This window comes from Fusarium flagelliforme (assembly GCF_020744385.1).
Source record: "Fusarium flagelliforme strain FIESC 12 MPI-CAGE-AA-0113 chromosome Unknown B0J16scaffold_1, whole genome shotgun sequence".
In the NCBI taxonomy this organism is placed as follows: domain Eukaryota; kingdom Fungi; phylum Ascomycota; class Sordariomycetes; order Hypocreales; family Nectriaceae; genus Fusarium; species Fusarium flagelliforme.
In genome coordinates, this window is record NW_025763503.1 from 5,331,137 (window position 1) to 5,346,646 (window position 15,510).

Here is a 15,510-nt window from a genome sequence, read left to right on the forward strand (position 1 = left end):
CCTGGGAGAGCTAGCTGTTTCACTAAAGCACGTGATTTGGTAACAAACAATTGCAAGGGTCGCGATCGCGACGCGTTCAAGTCATTAAACGCGTGCCGTTGCTCCCAATTCAAATGTCCCACTATCATCATACATGAGGAGTTTGAAATTTGGAATGTTCAAGCTCTGTAAAGTATAATGACTTTCCAAAAATCTTATTCGGACCAGGTGGGCCGAAACAAGGTACGATATAAAAACTATCATTTGACCACCACTAATAGTTGTAGCGCTCGCCATGGCAGCGTTCGAGGAGCAACCCCGTGCAGCAAACGCCCAGGCCTCGCCCGCTCCAGCCAGTGTCGGAGATAACCAAGAATAAACTCAATAAATTTCAATATCACCCTAAAGCCGGCGAATCGGTTCCAGAAGACGTGGAAAACGAACAAGACACATCCAAGGGTCGACCCAAGGACGATGCGACGACCACGCCTGCTACACGGTTGACTTGGCGAGATCTACTCGAGACTGGTGAAGGCGCTGACGATGAGAACACTTCGCCGAACGATCGACTACTCTGGGATAACAGACAAGATAATCTTTACATGAACGCAATATCTCCCATGTTGTCTCGAAAAGGGAGAAAACGTGCCAGAAGCTCTTCACCTGTGTCGTCACCAATTGCGGAAAAGCCAAATACACCTTCGGTCAACGTCAAAAAGTTAGCACAGGCCCTCAAGTCGCCACACGCCGATCCGACATTGGAACTCTGGGACCGATACTCGCTAAATGGACCCGATAGTGCTGATAGCCCCCTGGGATTAGCAAACCCAGCGTTGGCGCAGCTGATGGCATCTTCTTCGCCAAGACCCACGAAACAAGCGCCTGGCGAGTCCAGTCTACGACGAGCGATAAGCTGTGGCTTGAACTGGCCTAAAAGGAGAAGGGTTGAAAGATCAACCTCGGCCAGTCGATTAAGCTTCGAGAAGGAAGAGATGGAGGCTTCAAAATCTTCAATGGTAACAGCACTGCTTGATACGGTGACTAGTAGCATCAACGGGCAGAGCGAGGAGCCTCAAAACACACCAGAATCTCCCTCCCCTAAGAAGAGAAGGATAGGTGCTACTAGTAGTGGTTCTCCAGTCCAGCTAAAATCCCAACCCAGACCTCAACCTCAGATACAGCCACCAGCGCAAGCCCCTATGCAGGATCCAATCAGACCACTGGCCCCGACTAAGGCTCCGGAACCCACATTCTCAGACTACGGGGATGATGATTTCGACGAGTTTGACGACGATACAATATTGCAGCTTGAAGCGAGCATTACCGCAACCCAATCGGAAATAGATCCCCGACCAGAGACAGCAACAGCAACAACGACAACTAAAAGCACATTGCCGGACGAGTTCGATGACAAGCTGCTGGATGAATTCGAGGACCTGGATGAAGATATCTTCGATGAGGCGGAGGACCTCATTACAGCCAACTCACAATCGGTCCCCCAAGCCCCTGCAACAACAAAAGTTGATGATCTGGACGAGGACTTCGGGGATGCCTTTGAAGGAGACTTTGATTTCGAAGCCGTGGAATTGGCAGCAACCCAAGCAGCCCAAAATTGCACCGGAGACGTACGTGGAACAACCTAGGAGGGCCCGCCATATGCTAAGTGACAGGTAGAGCCAGAAACCCAAGACAATTCAACGATATCTGGTGACGAACGTTCTAGACGGCGAGTACACAGATCAGTATGGGAACGGACGACCAGAAAAGGTAGGTCACTCGACGTTCATGTTCGAGCCCCACTAACTTCGACTTCAGATTCTTGTCATTCAGGCGGACAACTCGAAAGATATCAAGACTGTTCACTTAAGGGGATCATGGTTTGATACACCAGCTCATGCAGAGGCCTATGTCCACATCATAGGCGATTTTACTGCACGGGGTCAGTGTGTTATTGATGACGCGCAAAATCTCCTTATTTTACATCCCGATCAACTTATATCCGCAACTGTGGTTGCTGATTCTTTCGGATGCATGCGTCGTGCCGTGCTCCAAGATCGGGTCAAGGCTACCAGTCCACCAACACCACCCCTTATTTACGGAACCATGCTGCACGAAATCTTCCAGGAGGCGCTCCTTGCTAACAAGTGGGACTTGCCATTTTTAACTACCGTCATTGATCGGATCACAGAGAAGCATGTTGAAGATCTTTATACCATTAAGGTTGGTATACCGTCAGCCCGCGAGCACCTACAATCCAAAATGACCGAACTGAGCTACTGGGCTGGCGCTTTTGTATCCTCACAAGCCAAGGCCGATGCAGTTGTCGAAGACCGAAATGGAAAGAAAGCCAACATGGCTGTTACAAAGCTTCTAGACGTCGAGGAACATGTCTGGTCCCCGATGTATGGGCTGAAAGGCAACATCGATGCGACCGTTGAAGTATCAATGCAAGACGGAAAAGACTTGCGCACTTTGACCGTCCCATTTGAAGTCAAAACTGGCAAGCATGCAAACAGTAACCACATGGCACAGACCGCACTTTATACACTGCTCCTGTCGGATCGATACGACATTGAGATTGCTTATGGCATTCTCTACTATATGGAAACGTCCAAAACAATGCGCATTCCCGCAATTCGCCATGAGCTTCGACACATGATTATGCAGCGAAACCAGCTAGCATGCTACGTCCGTGAGCGCAGCGTTCAATTGCCGCCGATGCTCAAGAGCAAACATATGTGTGGCAAATGCTATGCAAAGACATCGTGCTTTATCTATCACCGACTCGCCGACGATGGAGACGGCGAATCAAGCGGAATGAATGAGAAATTTGATGAGCTTGTCAAACACTTGACTCCTCATCACCAGCAATTTTTTATCAAATGGGAGAACTTGCTCACCAAAGAAGAGAAAGAGAGCCAGAAGACCAAGAGAGAATTATGGACGATGACTAGCGCTGAGCGAGAAAAGAAGTCGCGTTGCTTTGCAGATGTCATTATTGAAGAGGGTTCGGCGTCGGTCGACACGGACAACCCCAAAATTAATCGTTACCACTACACATTTATCAAACGGAACCGGGTTGCGGGCTTCTCATTCCTCGAGTCTGAGTTGAACGTGGGAGAGCCAATCGTGGTTTCTGACGAGGAAGGCCACTTTGCTTTGGCCATTGGCTATGTCACAGCAGTCAAGAGGCAGCGAATCAGTGTGGCGGTTGACAGGCGTCTACATAATGCTCGAATTCGGCAGCCTGGATTCGATGAAGTTGACAACCAGGTCTTCGCTAGTATCATGGATGTCGCCCATGAGGGCGCAACTCAGGATGAAACCACTGGCAAGATCAAAGAGGCCCCTATCAGATACCGACTCGATCAGGACGAGTTCAGCAACGGAATGGCGACTGTCCGAAATAACCTTGTACAGATGATGGCAGACGACGTCTTCGGAGCGAGGCAAATTCGACGCCTGATTGTTGACTTGGAAGCCCCAAGATTCAAGGCAGCTCCCACGCAGTACACCGTGTCAGACCGAGACAACCTCAATGTTGACCAACATCGAGCAATCGAGAAGGTCATGAGTGCCCAGGATTATGCACTTGTTCTTGGAATGCCGGGTACTGGAAAAACAACGACTATCGCCCACATTATCCGAGCTCTGACCTCCCAGGGCAAGAGTGTGCTCCTTACTTCGCACACCCATACAGCTGTCGACAACATCCTTCTCAAGCTTAAGGCGGATAGGATACCTATTCTTCGTCTCGGTGCTCCTGCCAAGGTGCACCCCGAAGTCCAGGAGTTTGCTACGCTTGCTGGCATTCCAATGAAGTCATTTGACGAGATCAAGGAGGCATGGCATGGAACCCCGATTGTTGCTACAACATGTCTCGGTATCAATCATCCCGTCTTTCATGAACGCACATTCGACTACTGTATTGTGGACGAGGCATCTCAGATCACTCTCCCTATTTGCGCCGGTCCCATCAGGATGTCTCGCACCTTTGTTCTCGTTGGTGACCACAACCAGTTGCCCCCTGTGGTGAGGAACGAAGAAGCGCGCGAAGGCGGCCTTGACATCAGTTTGTTCAAACTCTTATCAGACACCCATCCTGACTCAGTTGTCAATCTGGAACACCAATACCGAATGTGCGAGGATATCATGACTCTAAGCAACACATTGATCTATGACGGGAAGCTTCGATGTGGTACGGAGCAGCTCAAAAAGAAGAAGCTCCACGTTCCCCGAATGGAGGCTTTAATGCAGCGTCATTACGACGCATCAACTATCCATGCTGCAACGCCTCGGTCATTCTGCACTGCGCCAGGCCCCAGCCGCTGCTGGCTATATGACCTTCTCGACAGTGAAGCTCGGGTGCGTTTCATTAACACTGACACCATCCAGCCACCTGTACGTGAAGAAGCTCAAGGCAAACGTATTGTCAACTCAGCTGAAGTTCGCATTGTCTCTCAGCTTGTTGACAGTTTGTTGACAGTTGGAGTGCCAGACACAGAGATTGGTGTCATGACACATTATCGAGCGCAGCTATTCATGCTGAAAGACAAGCTCAAAGCATTCTCTGGGGTAGAGATGCACACCACAGATCGCTTCCAAGGACGAGATAAGGAGGTCATAGTCCTTAGTCTGGTACGAAGCAATGAAGCGTGTAATATTGGAGATTTATTGAAAGATTGGAGACGAATTAATGTCGCTTTCACACGAGCAAAGACGAAGCTGCTCGTTGTGGGAAGCAAATCGACGCTCAAAGGCAGCGGGAGCGATAGCATGCTGAGCCAATTCATCTCTTTAATGGAGGAACGAGATTGGATTTATGAAATGCCCGCGAATGCATTGGAGAATCATTATTTTGAAGACTTTGGCACACAGATTACAACTGCGGGTGCTACGCAAAAGACAAAGTCTCCACGAAGGAGAGCCGTTGGAAAGGAGAATCGCAGACATTCACCAAGAACGGCCAGGATTGGCGACAAGGCGTTACTAAAGGATAAACACATCACGAGGGATATTTTGAACGAAATGACCAATGGCGCATATGTTTGATTAGCGAACTGTTATAGCATTGTATGAATAGGATAAGAGTAAGACAGGATCAATTAAGCCGCTCAGAAGATGCATCTTCATCTTCATCATAGTAATCCAGGTGCTTTTTGCCCTCGAACCTGTTTCTTGTTAGTAGTGACCGCGACTCAATGGGAAATTAACTTACCGTTTCTCCCCTACTATTAACTTTGTAAACTGTTCCAGTTCTTCCAATTGCGCAACGCAGCCTGTTAGACTCTCGTTGTATGAATAGCTATATATATCACTCCATGTCTTTTGCCTTTCGAGTTCGGGCAATTCGGCGTTCTCTTCCATTTCTTTGACAACCTCTGCAGTCTTGTGAAGGAGTTTCTTTCTCGCAGCGGCGGCGCTCGGAAGATAGCGCTGATACACTCGTTAGCAGTGTTAACAAAGATGTGCTCGATTACTTACAGGAACCTTCCTTTGGTCTTTCAAAGCACCAGCGAGTGTGTACAGGTTGCTGAGAATGGAGGCGACCGCATCTCGCCTGTAATTCAGAAGCTTTTCTGCGGCGATAGGGTTATCGCGGATGTAATCTGGGTTGTAGAACAGAGCAGACTGCCGGACGGCAATGAGATACTCAAAGAAACGCTCACAGGAAGCGGCAAGACATGAGTAAGGAACAGGGTCGAAGGGCCCACGAAGGCGAATCTCGTGGCGTGTCATGACGAGGAGTTGTCGGATTCTAACGAAACCTTCTCGCATTCGACTCTCAAGCATTTCAGATCGTCTTATGTCTTCAGGGGTTGGGTTCTTTCCCTCGTCAAAGTAGACATAATTTGCAACGACATCTTGACGGTCAGCGGAGTCGGGTGATGAACTGGACCAAACTTACTTCTGTACATTATACTCATGAAAAATAGCATCGATGATAGTGCCCCTCGAAGCTCGTGCCGAGCGACAAATGGCCAGAGCACCCAGTTCACTATTATTGGTGCTATAGTCCCTACTAAGAAGGCGATGCCCTTGTGAACTCCTAACAGTGTTACAGATGCTTCAGCCGAATGGTTCCGCAAGCTAAGCGATATAACTGTAAACGAAAGACATCCAACAAGACCAGAGCGCTGGTAATCTAGTTAGCAGAGTTCTCAGTCGTGAAAATCAACATACCGGATGTTTGCTTTGCGTAAAGCGATACATCATTGGAATCATGAAGATAGCAGCGAATACGGCTAATACATATGGGTTCTCACGACTAGCGGCGTGAGCTGCACCACTCCATACAGCGCCCAGGATAGCCGCAAAAGCACGAGTAAAGAAATCCTGGATGTTGCCGCCCACACGTGGATGCATCATAATCCAGCCCACACAAGCAGCCCACCAGGCCTCGTAAGTGTTCCACCACTTTGTCTCAGTACCCAACCATCCAGGAAGAGCTAGAACCGAAGTCAAGAGGGCCACCTTGAGTGCGTATTTGCTCTCGATATCCTGTAAACGGTGAAGGACCATGTAAATTCTGTAACGTAGCTTCTTCTTGCCAGGTATGTCAAAGACATTATCATAGTTGTTCCATTCAAGCAATGAGCGGAAGTTTGTGTCATGTTGGTCCCCCTCGTGCAAATTCGTCAAGGTGACAAGTTTCCTAATCTCTTTAAACGTTGACTTGTACATACCAGCCGTAACCCCGCCACGATCGTGTCTAACCTGCGCGTTTGTTCTGTATAAAGCTTTGGCAGGAGGGTAGGTCGGAAGGTTGAGCCGGATACGGCTGGAGTGAGACTGCATATTATGAACATGAGTCATGAGATGAACGACAGTTGCTGCCGCCTCTCGGGTATGTCTCGCGAAGACAAAAAGCTCCACAGCCTGCCCGTGTTCTGCATATGTATCAGGTCTATCCTTGGATGTTAGAAGCCGCTGTTCTGCCGCGTCAAAGGCCTCAAGGGCATCTTTCATGCGTAGTTGGATAGGGACAATGTCTGAAGAGACATCTTTAGGGGGGCCGATTTGTTTGCGCCAGCCAGTCAAGTCCATCAGCGTAGCATGACATCTACTTACGGCCTCTGCCATGCAAGAGATAACTTCCTTGGTAGGGCCTGAAAGGGCCTGAGCCACTTTGCGTCCAGAGTCTTCGTAAGGCGATTTACCCCCTGAGCTGTCTGCAATCGTGATCTCAAGGGGGTTATCCCATTCCTCGAAGAGATCCGTATCCGTTTTCACAGAGAAAAGAGCTCGAACCACACCCTGGACCGCATTACGCAACTCTCGAACATCCATAGGACGGAAACGAGTGATAGTGAGGTCAATCCTCATGTCTCGATATGCGAGAGAAATGTCCATAAAAGCTTTTGCAAGACGTCTCTTTGCTCTTATATCCCTTGGTCGGGGTATAATAAGGGATTCCTGTTGAAAATATCAGCGAACGGTCATAAGAAGAAAAATAGGGGACAAATGGGGCGCCTCACCTGTATGGTTTTGAACGATTTGTCGAAAGCAATGGCCAAGGAGTGGCTACCAGCATCAGGAAATATAAGACAATTAACAGCCAAGGCAATTGCTTGGCCCAAGGCCCAAGGTACTGCGTAGCTTTGAAGCTTCTGCCATTCTATTCCACCACTTCTCGTCTCAGCCAGCGTTGTAAAGGCGAGGGCTATTCCTGCAGAAAGTGTGGGTTGGTAAAGACGGATGAAGAATGCTCTCATAAACGCGATACTAGCAAAAAGAACAATAGAAAACGCCGCTAGAATTCCTCCATAACCTCCTCGAGCTTCTTCAGTTGATGTAGACAGTAAAAGACCAACAGTGCCCCAACCTAGGCCAACAGCGGTGCCGATGATGGTCAATACCGCGCCATCTAGTTGAGAACCAAAGCTTCGATCTGAATGGTTAATGATGACAGATATTGCCATGATATAGTCATATCGACCAAGCCAGTTGTGGACTGGCTGGACAAGACATAGTACATATGCAATAAAGAAGGAGAGGAAAGACTTTATAAGTCTAATACCAGCTCTTGTAGTTGCAATCTTGTGTGCAACTGATATCATCTCATGAAACTGCCTCGGTAGAAAATGCTTTGCTGACAAGGGATGACTCTTATCAAATTCTTTTGGTAGAGTTGCCTTTGCAATCTCAGCAACAAGATCAGGATCTAACGGTTTTGGCGCCAAGAACAGAGCGTCGAAGAAGCCATCGCGAAGTTCTTGGACGCCATACGTCTCCATATTAATGCGATCATCGGAAATTATCTCATCAATCTGCATGATGCTGAAGGATGAGGAGCCTCTCCTAGAATCGAAGCTTGGCTGTGAAAGATAGGCTTGATATTGATCATCGTCTGAATCCTGATCTTTTTCTTTATCTTGATATCGATGTTGGTATGGTCCTTGACCAGATGGACAAGGCGATATTCTTGGTTCATGGTCTAATGTCTCGTCTAGCCCGCTCGGGTCTAGACTTGGATTATCAGCCACGGATAATTCGGCAGTTCTTTGACTGTCGTTGGAATGAGATCCCGTGATCGGGGAAGGTCGATGGTCTTGCTCCATGGTGGTGAAGTTGATACTTGGAATGATCTCAGTCGTTGTTCAATATTTTGGTAGAAGGAACTATTTTGTCCAATTCATCCATTGAATACTCTCGCGAATGAATAGTTCCTGGCCCAAAGCATTTGATAAGAGTGACACAGCGATATAGCCAGCCAGCTGAAGCTATCAATGAATGTCGTTGATATATACGGATATCCGTCTTGGCGATTCTATAAATGACTGATTCCGTCACCAGTCTTGACTATTGGATGTCACAAAGTCCCGAGTGAAGGCAGAAAGAACATGAAGGGAAAAGATGAAGACGCTTCAAAGTTTATGCTAGACAAAAAATAAGTCTGAGAATCAGTCAAGACATTTGAGGTGATGAACTTGCTTGGGCTTTTGAACGATGAAGGACGCAACTGAAGCGGATACATCCATGGATGTTTTTTTGGGCACCAGCCAAGGACGTGCATCACGACTACCTACTGCCAAGCCAAGGACAAAGCTGGTAAATTCAAGACATCAGGTTACTAATAGAAAGGTTAAATAGAAGGTGTCGAGACAGTATCTAGAGTCATTCAAGTTACATACCTATCTTACTTTCAATAGAGGTAGTTCATTATTTGAGAACGTTACTGGTTGTGAAGCAAAGTGGGATGTATACAGAAGTACCTTGAAGAATTGCTGATATATTCCTCTCACCAATTGACACTCAATATAATTAATGCATAAAACAAGAATAACAAGTGTCTAACTCCAATGAGTAAAGACAAAACTCATATTACAAGTAACAACAATTAATCATGTTTAGCACATCATTTCTCCATTTGTCCGTTAGACTTGAGATGGCAAAAGTACAAACCAACCTAACAGGGGTGTTGTGACTCGCGTCACGTGAGCCTATCAAATCGGACTTCAGCAATGCTGTACGCATCCGTTCAGAGCAAACAAGCCAGCGGCAAGCTCAACAACGTCACTCGGCCATTGAACCTCCGTCCGCCATCCCATCGCTGAACCACCCGACATACCTCGACGATATACCATGGCCCTCATCCGCGCTGCTGTCGCGCCCCTGCGCGCCGCACGCTGCCTCCGACAACCCCTCTCCTCCAGAGGCTTCGCCGTATCCGCCCGACGACAAGGAGGCGGCGGCGAGCACCAATTCGATCCTCCTACCGGCTGGCTCTGGGGTGTCAAGCCTGGCGAGAAGCCTGAGGCCGAGGGTTGGGAGTGGCCTACCTATATCTTCCTCGGAAGCATTGCCGCCACCGCTGTTGCGCTCGCCTTCAAGCCCGATACTACGTGAGTGATTTGCACTCGGAGGAGATATATCGCAATTGGAGAGCCACATTCTCTCAACCGCGAAATTCTGGCCGGGATGTGATGCAGGGATTGTGCTAACGGTTATACAGTGTCTCTACCTGGGCTCTCGAGGAAGCACGAAGAAGGTTAGAGGAGGAGGGTGTCCTGCCCGACCCATCCAAGCAGGAGAAGAAGAACTAAGCGGCGGTTTTGAACATACAGAGAGGGAAAGCTGGTCAATTGTACATGTTATTTGCATTTGAAGAATGGTATTGCTAGACGTGCTGGGGTATTGCCGTCCAAACGGGACTGTGACATAACCTCCGACCTTCGCTAGCATCGCTGATTGTGAGCCTTAACAAGCAATTGTGGCAAAGCAAATATCTTCATGTTTCTTTGTGAGCGTAATTATTTTGATTCCGATTTGTCTATCTATTCCCAACCGCTATATAACGCCGTACACATAATCACCCTAGATAGCGAAGCTCCACTCGTGCTCCTCGTCACCATATTGGATAGCTTCGATCCACTCCTTCATCTTGAGAGCGATCTCACCAGACTCCTCGACCTCAGAAAGACCGCAGTCGACGAGCTTGCCTCTCCATGAGATGGATCGGACAGGGCTGACAATGGCAGCAGTTCCGGTACCGAAAGCCTCGAGCAGACGGCCCTCTTCGGCAGCCTCAGCAAGCTCCTTCATGGTGTACTTGCGCTCGTCAACCTTCCAGCCCTCGGGAACAAGGCGCTCACGAGCAAGAGCCAGGACAGAGTCACGAGTGACGCCCTCAAGGATGGTACCATCGAGGGGGGCGGTAACGAGCTCCTTCTGGCCAGTCTCCTTGTTCTTAAGAGCGACGAACATGTTCATGGTGCCGACCTCGGTGACGTACTCCTCCTCACCAAAGAGCCAAAGGTTCTGCTGGAAACCACGGCTGGCAGCCTGGAGCTGGGGAACAATGCAGGGCGCATAGTTGGCACCCAGCTTCTTGTCACCAACACCACCGGGCCAGGCACGGACAGCGTAGTCAGTGGCCTCGAGAGAAACAGCCTTGAAGCCAGTGGGGTAGTAAGGACCGACGGGCGAAGCAATGCAGTAGAGAAGAGCAGATCCGGGAGGACCGACGCCGAGTGTCTTCTGAGTTCCAATCATGGTAGGGCGCAGGTAGAGGGAGTATCCTCGCTTGTCAGGGATGAAGCGAGAATCAAGGTTGGCGAGCGTGGAGACGAGCTTGGTGAAGTCATGAGGCTCAAAGGTAGGGAGCGCAATACGGGCAGCCGATTTGTTGAGTCGGGCCATGTTCATATCGGGTCGGAAGAGTCGCACTTTGCCATTCTTGTCCTTGTAGGCCTTCATGCCCTCAAAACACTCGAAGGCGTAGTGGAAGACACATGTCGCAGGGTCGAGAGACAGGTTCTGGTATGGTGTGATCTTGGGCTCCAGCCATCCTTCGTCTTGATTCCATTCGATCGCAAGCATGTGGTCTGGCAAAGTTTTAGCAAGTGTCGCGGGCGCACTTCGGAGGTGTCAAATTTACCTGTGAACTCTCTTCCAAACACTAGGTCCTCGTTCTTGCTAAGTCCCTTGGGCTTCCCCGTTCTCTCAATGGTGAGTTTTGTAGCGTCGAGTCCCAGAGGCTTTGCGGCAGAGGCGGCCTCAGCCTTAATGCTGAAGCGTTGCGCCTGGCATAACGGTCTGAAGCTCGAAATGCGAGCGCTCCGTAGAGCGGAGCGAACAAGCATAGGTCTCATCATGGATGTGCTTTCAAGAGTCAATTGGCTGTGAAAAAGACAAGGGAAGCAGACAAAGGTTCAAAAAGACAAAGGTTTTATGATGAAAGTGCGATAATCTAACTTAGTGGCTCCAGACGAGGTGGGATATCAACTTAAGTACTAGCAGCATTTGTCTATGATCGGAGTTGTATCGGAGCTCGATGATGCCAGTATATTTGCAATTGACCGACTTAACAGGTTCGCTGCAAAGTGAGCCCGAGGTACTTTGCAGGGACAGCCGTTTCCAGGCGTTGTCAGCCGTCTCGGGCCGTATATGAGTCGTCCTTGAAAGTCACATAAAGTTCCGTGAACGCAGCTGTAAACGCCCTAACAGTTTAGCGACAACAGGGGACTTGGTGGGGGCTGAGCTGATGAGCTAGGCGGGCAGTATGCACAGCAGACAGCTAAGTGCACGCTTAGAAGTTCCAGGCTAGGCCCAAGCGTTATCAGCTTATCGTGGGGAAAGTACCAGAGCTAAGGCAAGGCCAGAACCAGGGCAAGGTAAGAAAGAGGTAAGGATACATTTGTCAACTTTAGAGTACCCCTACGCTTATGGGGAATGCGCATCGCGACCAACGTCATTCCCATTCCTCTTACAGCTTAAGCGACGATCAATCAGTCTTCTATCGTTCATCTCTATACACGCTACTCTTTTCATTGCGACACTGAAGCTTGCGGTGGCTACGAATAGCTCTCCCTTTCCCCTTTCAACCCGACCCGATATTCGCGACCCAATTCATGGAGAGCTGCCACCATGTTCTCCTCGGCCTTTAAGTCCATCTCTGCCACCAACATCACCGGCAACTACTCCATCTCCTCCGCACCGACTTCGACGGCTGGTCCCTGGAAGATCTACGATGCAAAGAAGAAATCAACTGGAAAGCCCTACAGCGTCTTTGTCTTTGACAGGAAGTCATTGGACAGCCATGGCAACTCATTGGGCCGCTCCGGCGCGGCCTCTTTCAAAAAGACGGTCGAGGAGGTCGTTGAGCGACTAAAGAAGGAGGCATCGAGTCTTGCGAAGCTACGACACCCTAGTATTCTGGAGCTGGTAGAACCCGTCGAAGAGACGAGAGGTGGAGGCTTGCAGTTCGTCACAGAATCCGTTACAGCTTCACTATCCAGTCTGTTGGAGGAAAAGGACGAACAGGAACGCGCCGGAGGGCCAGGTGGAAGGTCGAGTCGATTCGTGACCGAGGATGCGGATGGAACGAAGAGACGAAGGGAACTGGAGATTGACGAGCTGGAAATCCAAAAAGGGTTGCTTCAAGTCAGCAAAGCGCTCGAATTCTTGCACGAGAATGCCGGCATCGTACACGGCAACCTCACACCCGATTCAGTCCTCATCAACTCGAAGGCATGTCATTCTGGACATATATCATGACAACTCAGCTAACACACTGCAGTCTGACTGGAAGATTAGTGGTCTAGCATTTGCTAGTCCTCCTGAAGGATCCGATAAACCGACCTCTATCCAGGGGATCAACTTATACGAAGTCCTGAACATGGATCCCCGGTTACCAAAGACGGTTCAGCTCAACCTCGATTTTACGTCGCCTGATTTTGTGGTCGACAACAACCTCAACCCCTCCGCTGATATGTTCTCTCTTGGACTCATGTCAGTTGCTCTGTACAACTCACCTCACAAGTCTCCTTTAGAAAGCCACGGCAGTTTATCTACATACAAGCGATTATTTTCGAGTTCTTCCAACGTTCCTTCTGCCAGCAACAACTACCTTTCCTCACGCCCCCTCCCCAGGGAACTTTCCCATGATGTTCTGCCTAGATTGATCACAAGGCGACCTGCTCAGCGAATGACGGCACGCGAGTTTCAGCAAAGCGAGTATTTCGATAATATTTTGGTGTCAACAATTCGATTCCTTGATTCGTTCCCTGCCAAGACTGCAAATGAGAAGGCTTCCTTCATGCGAGGTCTCAACAAGGTGTTGCCGTCGTTCCCTAAGTCGGTAATGGAGAAGAAGATTCTACCGGCGTTGATCGAAGAGCTGAAGGATCGGGATCTCCTGTCACTCATTCTTCAAAATGTTTTCAAAATCCTCGACCTCCTCCCATCAGCTAAGAGGGCATTCAGTGAGAAGGTTCGACCATCTCTAAGGGAAATCTTTGTCGTCAATGCCAAGCAAACACAAGAGAAAGACCCCGCTAGAGACGCCGGTCTCATGGTTGTTCTGGAGCACATCTCCTCTGTATCCAGCAATTGCTCTGGAAAGGAATTCAAAGATGGTAAGTCTTCTCAGGTAAATGTATCGACTTGATACTGATTTCTGTTAGATATGCTCCCCGTCATATTGGCAGCGATTGAATGCCCAACGCACTCGATTGTCGATGCTGCTCTTCGTAGCTTGCCAGTCGTGCTACCGGTGCTCGACTTCAGCACTATTAAGAACGAGCTTTTCCCAGTGATCGCAGCTGTCTTCAGTAAAACGAACAGTCTTGCGATCAAAGTCCGCGGTCTACGAGCATTTGTGATACTTTGTGGAGGAACCAACGATAATGGTGAAGACGATGGACTCAACGGACTGGAGAACAAGAAGACATCCTCATCAAGTGCCTTGGACAAATATACCATGCAGGAAAAGATCGTGCCACTGATTAGGGTCATCAAGACCAAGGAGCCTGCTGTCATGATGGCAGCCTTGAGTGTTATGAAGGTTGTGGGTTCGGTCGCTGATGCAGACTTCGTGGCAATGGAAATCCTCCCCATCCTCTGGAGCATGAGTTTAGGACCGCTTCTCAATCTGAAGCAGTTCCAAAGCTTCATGGATCTTATCAAGAGCTTATCGCGAAGGGTCGAGGATGAGCAGACAAGAAAACTGCAAGAACTTGGTGGTGGTTCTAGCAGCACGGCCGCGCCAGCCGAGGATTTCATGGCCTTTGGCGGAGTCACTGGCACGACTTTTGACCAGAATAATGGAGCTACGAAAGACGACTTCGAAAATCTCGTCAAGGGTCGTATGGCCAGCCCCAGGTCGAGTACGGCAACTCCCAGCTGGGATGACCCAGCGAAATCGAAATCGAGCACGCCGGCGCCCACGTTCTCATGGTCTACGCCTCCCCCTCCTGCGACCAACACTATACCAAAGCTCGCACCTCAAAAGACACCGTCTTTCAGAACTGTGACACCAGATCTCGGTCGGTTTGAGGCTCTCGCCCCATCAACTACGCAATTCAGTCAACCACTACAGCCCACTCCGAGCCAGCCTTTCCAAGCACCACCGCAATCACAGCCAATGCATTCAATGCAATCGATGCAGACAATGCAGCCCATGGCAGCGCAGAAACCTCTGTCTACATCTAATTCCGGAACTTCGATCAACTGGTCTGCTGCTACTCAAGCTACGTCAAGCCCATGGGGAAGCTCTTCTGGGTTCGGAGGCAGCGCATCTACTGGCAATCTGAACTCTTCCATGGCAGGCATGTCAATGAACTCGAACTCGCGCCAATCATCCTTTACACTTCCTCCTCCGCCAGGCAACACATCTACTCCTCCTCCATCTTCGTTCACAATGACGCCGCCGGCGAACAATTGGGGTGGTATGAGTTCTAGTTCCATGGGCAACTCAATGTCCAACACATCGCAGAACAACACCGGGCAAAAGTCTGGTTTGGATAAATATGAGAGTCTGATTTGAAGGTGAGGTTTTTGGATGGGAATTTGGTCCTTGAAGCGTTGGTATACACGGCTGGCATAGAAATTTTGGCTTGAATACAGATACAATAGGTCTAGCTCGTGGGTATCATGAGTATCGAAGCGTTGTTAGCGTAGTGAAGGAGACAAAAGTCAATCAGTAACTATGACTTGTTTGTATCATAGGATAAACACCCAGCAATTGTTATTGTTTGTTATATTTGAGGTGTCTTATACTGCATGCTGAATCAGGATGCCCTGTCAACA

The 15,510-nt window shown here is 49.1% G+C and overlaps 5 protein-coding genes across 5 annotated transcripts; 3 read left to right on the plus strand and 2 right to left on the minus strand.

Annotated features, from left to right (window-relative positions):
• Window positions 1-177: 177 nt before the first annotated feature.
• On the plus strand, window positions 178-5,031 carry B0J16DRAFT_360075 (DNA replication factor Dna2-domain-containing protein; the record flags this gene model as incomplete). The annotated part of the gene is made up of 7 exons (XM_046129677.1): window positions 178-222; window positions 267-1,118; window positions 1,215-1,604; window positions 1,654-1,746; window positions 1,924-3,649; window positions 3,680-3,843; window positions 4,000-5,031. 7 exons carry the CDS (start codon window positions 178-180, stop codon window positions 5,029-5,031), a joined length of 4,302 nt encoding a protein of 1,433 aa, XP_045989663.1.
• Window positions 5,032-5,055: 24 nt separating this feature from the next.
• B0J16DRAFT_32859 (uncharacterized protein) lies at window positions 5,056-8,723 on the minus strand. The gene is made up of 6 exons (XM_046126243.1): window positions 7,458-8,723; window positions 6,163-7,395; window positions 5,888-6,116; window positions 5,464-5,843; window positions 5,198-5,415; window positions 5,056-5,150 (listed from the first exon to the last, which is right to left on the minus strand). Exons 1-6 carry the CDS (start codon window positions 8,538-8,540, stop codon window positions 5,081-5,083), a joined length of 3,213 nt encoding a protein of 1,070 aa, XP_045989664.1. The 5' UTR covers window positions 8,541-8,723; the 3' UTR covers window positions 5,056-5,080.
• Window positions 8,724-9,352: 629 nt separating this feature from the next.
• B0J16DRAFT_329649 (ESSS subunit of NADH:ubiquinone oxidoreductase-domain-containing protein) lies at window positions 9,353-10,221 on the plus strand. Its single transcript, XM_046126346.1, has 2 exons — window positions 9,353-9,824; window positions 9,935-10,221. Exons 1-2 carry the CDS (start codon window positions 9,565-9,567, stop codon window positions 10,023-10,025), a joined length of 351 nt encoding a protein of 116 aa, XP_045989665.1. The 5' UTR covers window positions 9,353-9,564; the 3' UTR covers window positions 10,026-10,221.
• B0J16DRAFT_297410 (aminotransferase) lies at window positions 10,222-11,712 on the minus strand. Its single transcript, XM_046124456.1, has 2 exons — window positions 11,360-11,712; window positions 10,222-11,306 (listed from the first exon to the last, which is right to left on the minus strand). Exons 1-2 carry the CDS (start codon window positions 11,574-11,576, stop codon window positions 10,297-10,299), a joined length of 1,227 nt encoding a protein of 408 aa, XP_045989666.1. The 5' UTR covers window positions 11,577-11,712; the 3' UTR covers window positions 10,222-10,296.
• A 408-nt stretch (window positions 11,713-12,120) lies between these two features.
• B0J16DRAFT_279612 (kinase-like domain-containing protein) lies at window positions 12,121-15,479 on the plus strand. The gene is made up of 3 exons (XM_046123871.1): window positions 12,121-12,951; window positions 13,001-13,838; window positions 13,887-15,479. Exons 1-3 carry the CDS (start codon window positions 12,349-12,351, stop codon window positions 15,245-15,247), a joined length of 2,802 nt encoding a protein of 933 aa, XP_045989667.1. The 5' UTR covers window positions 12,121-12,348; the 3' UTR covers window positions 15,248-15,479.
• The last annotated feature ends 31 nt before the right edge of the window (window positions 15,480-15,510 follow it).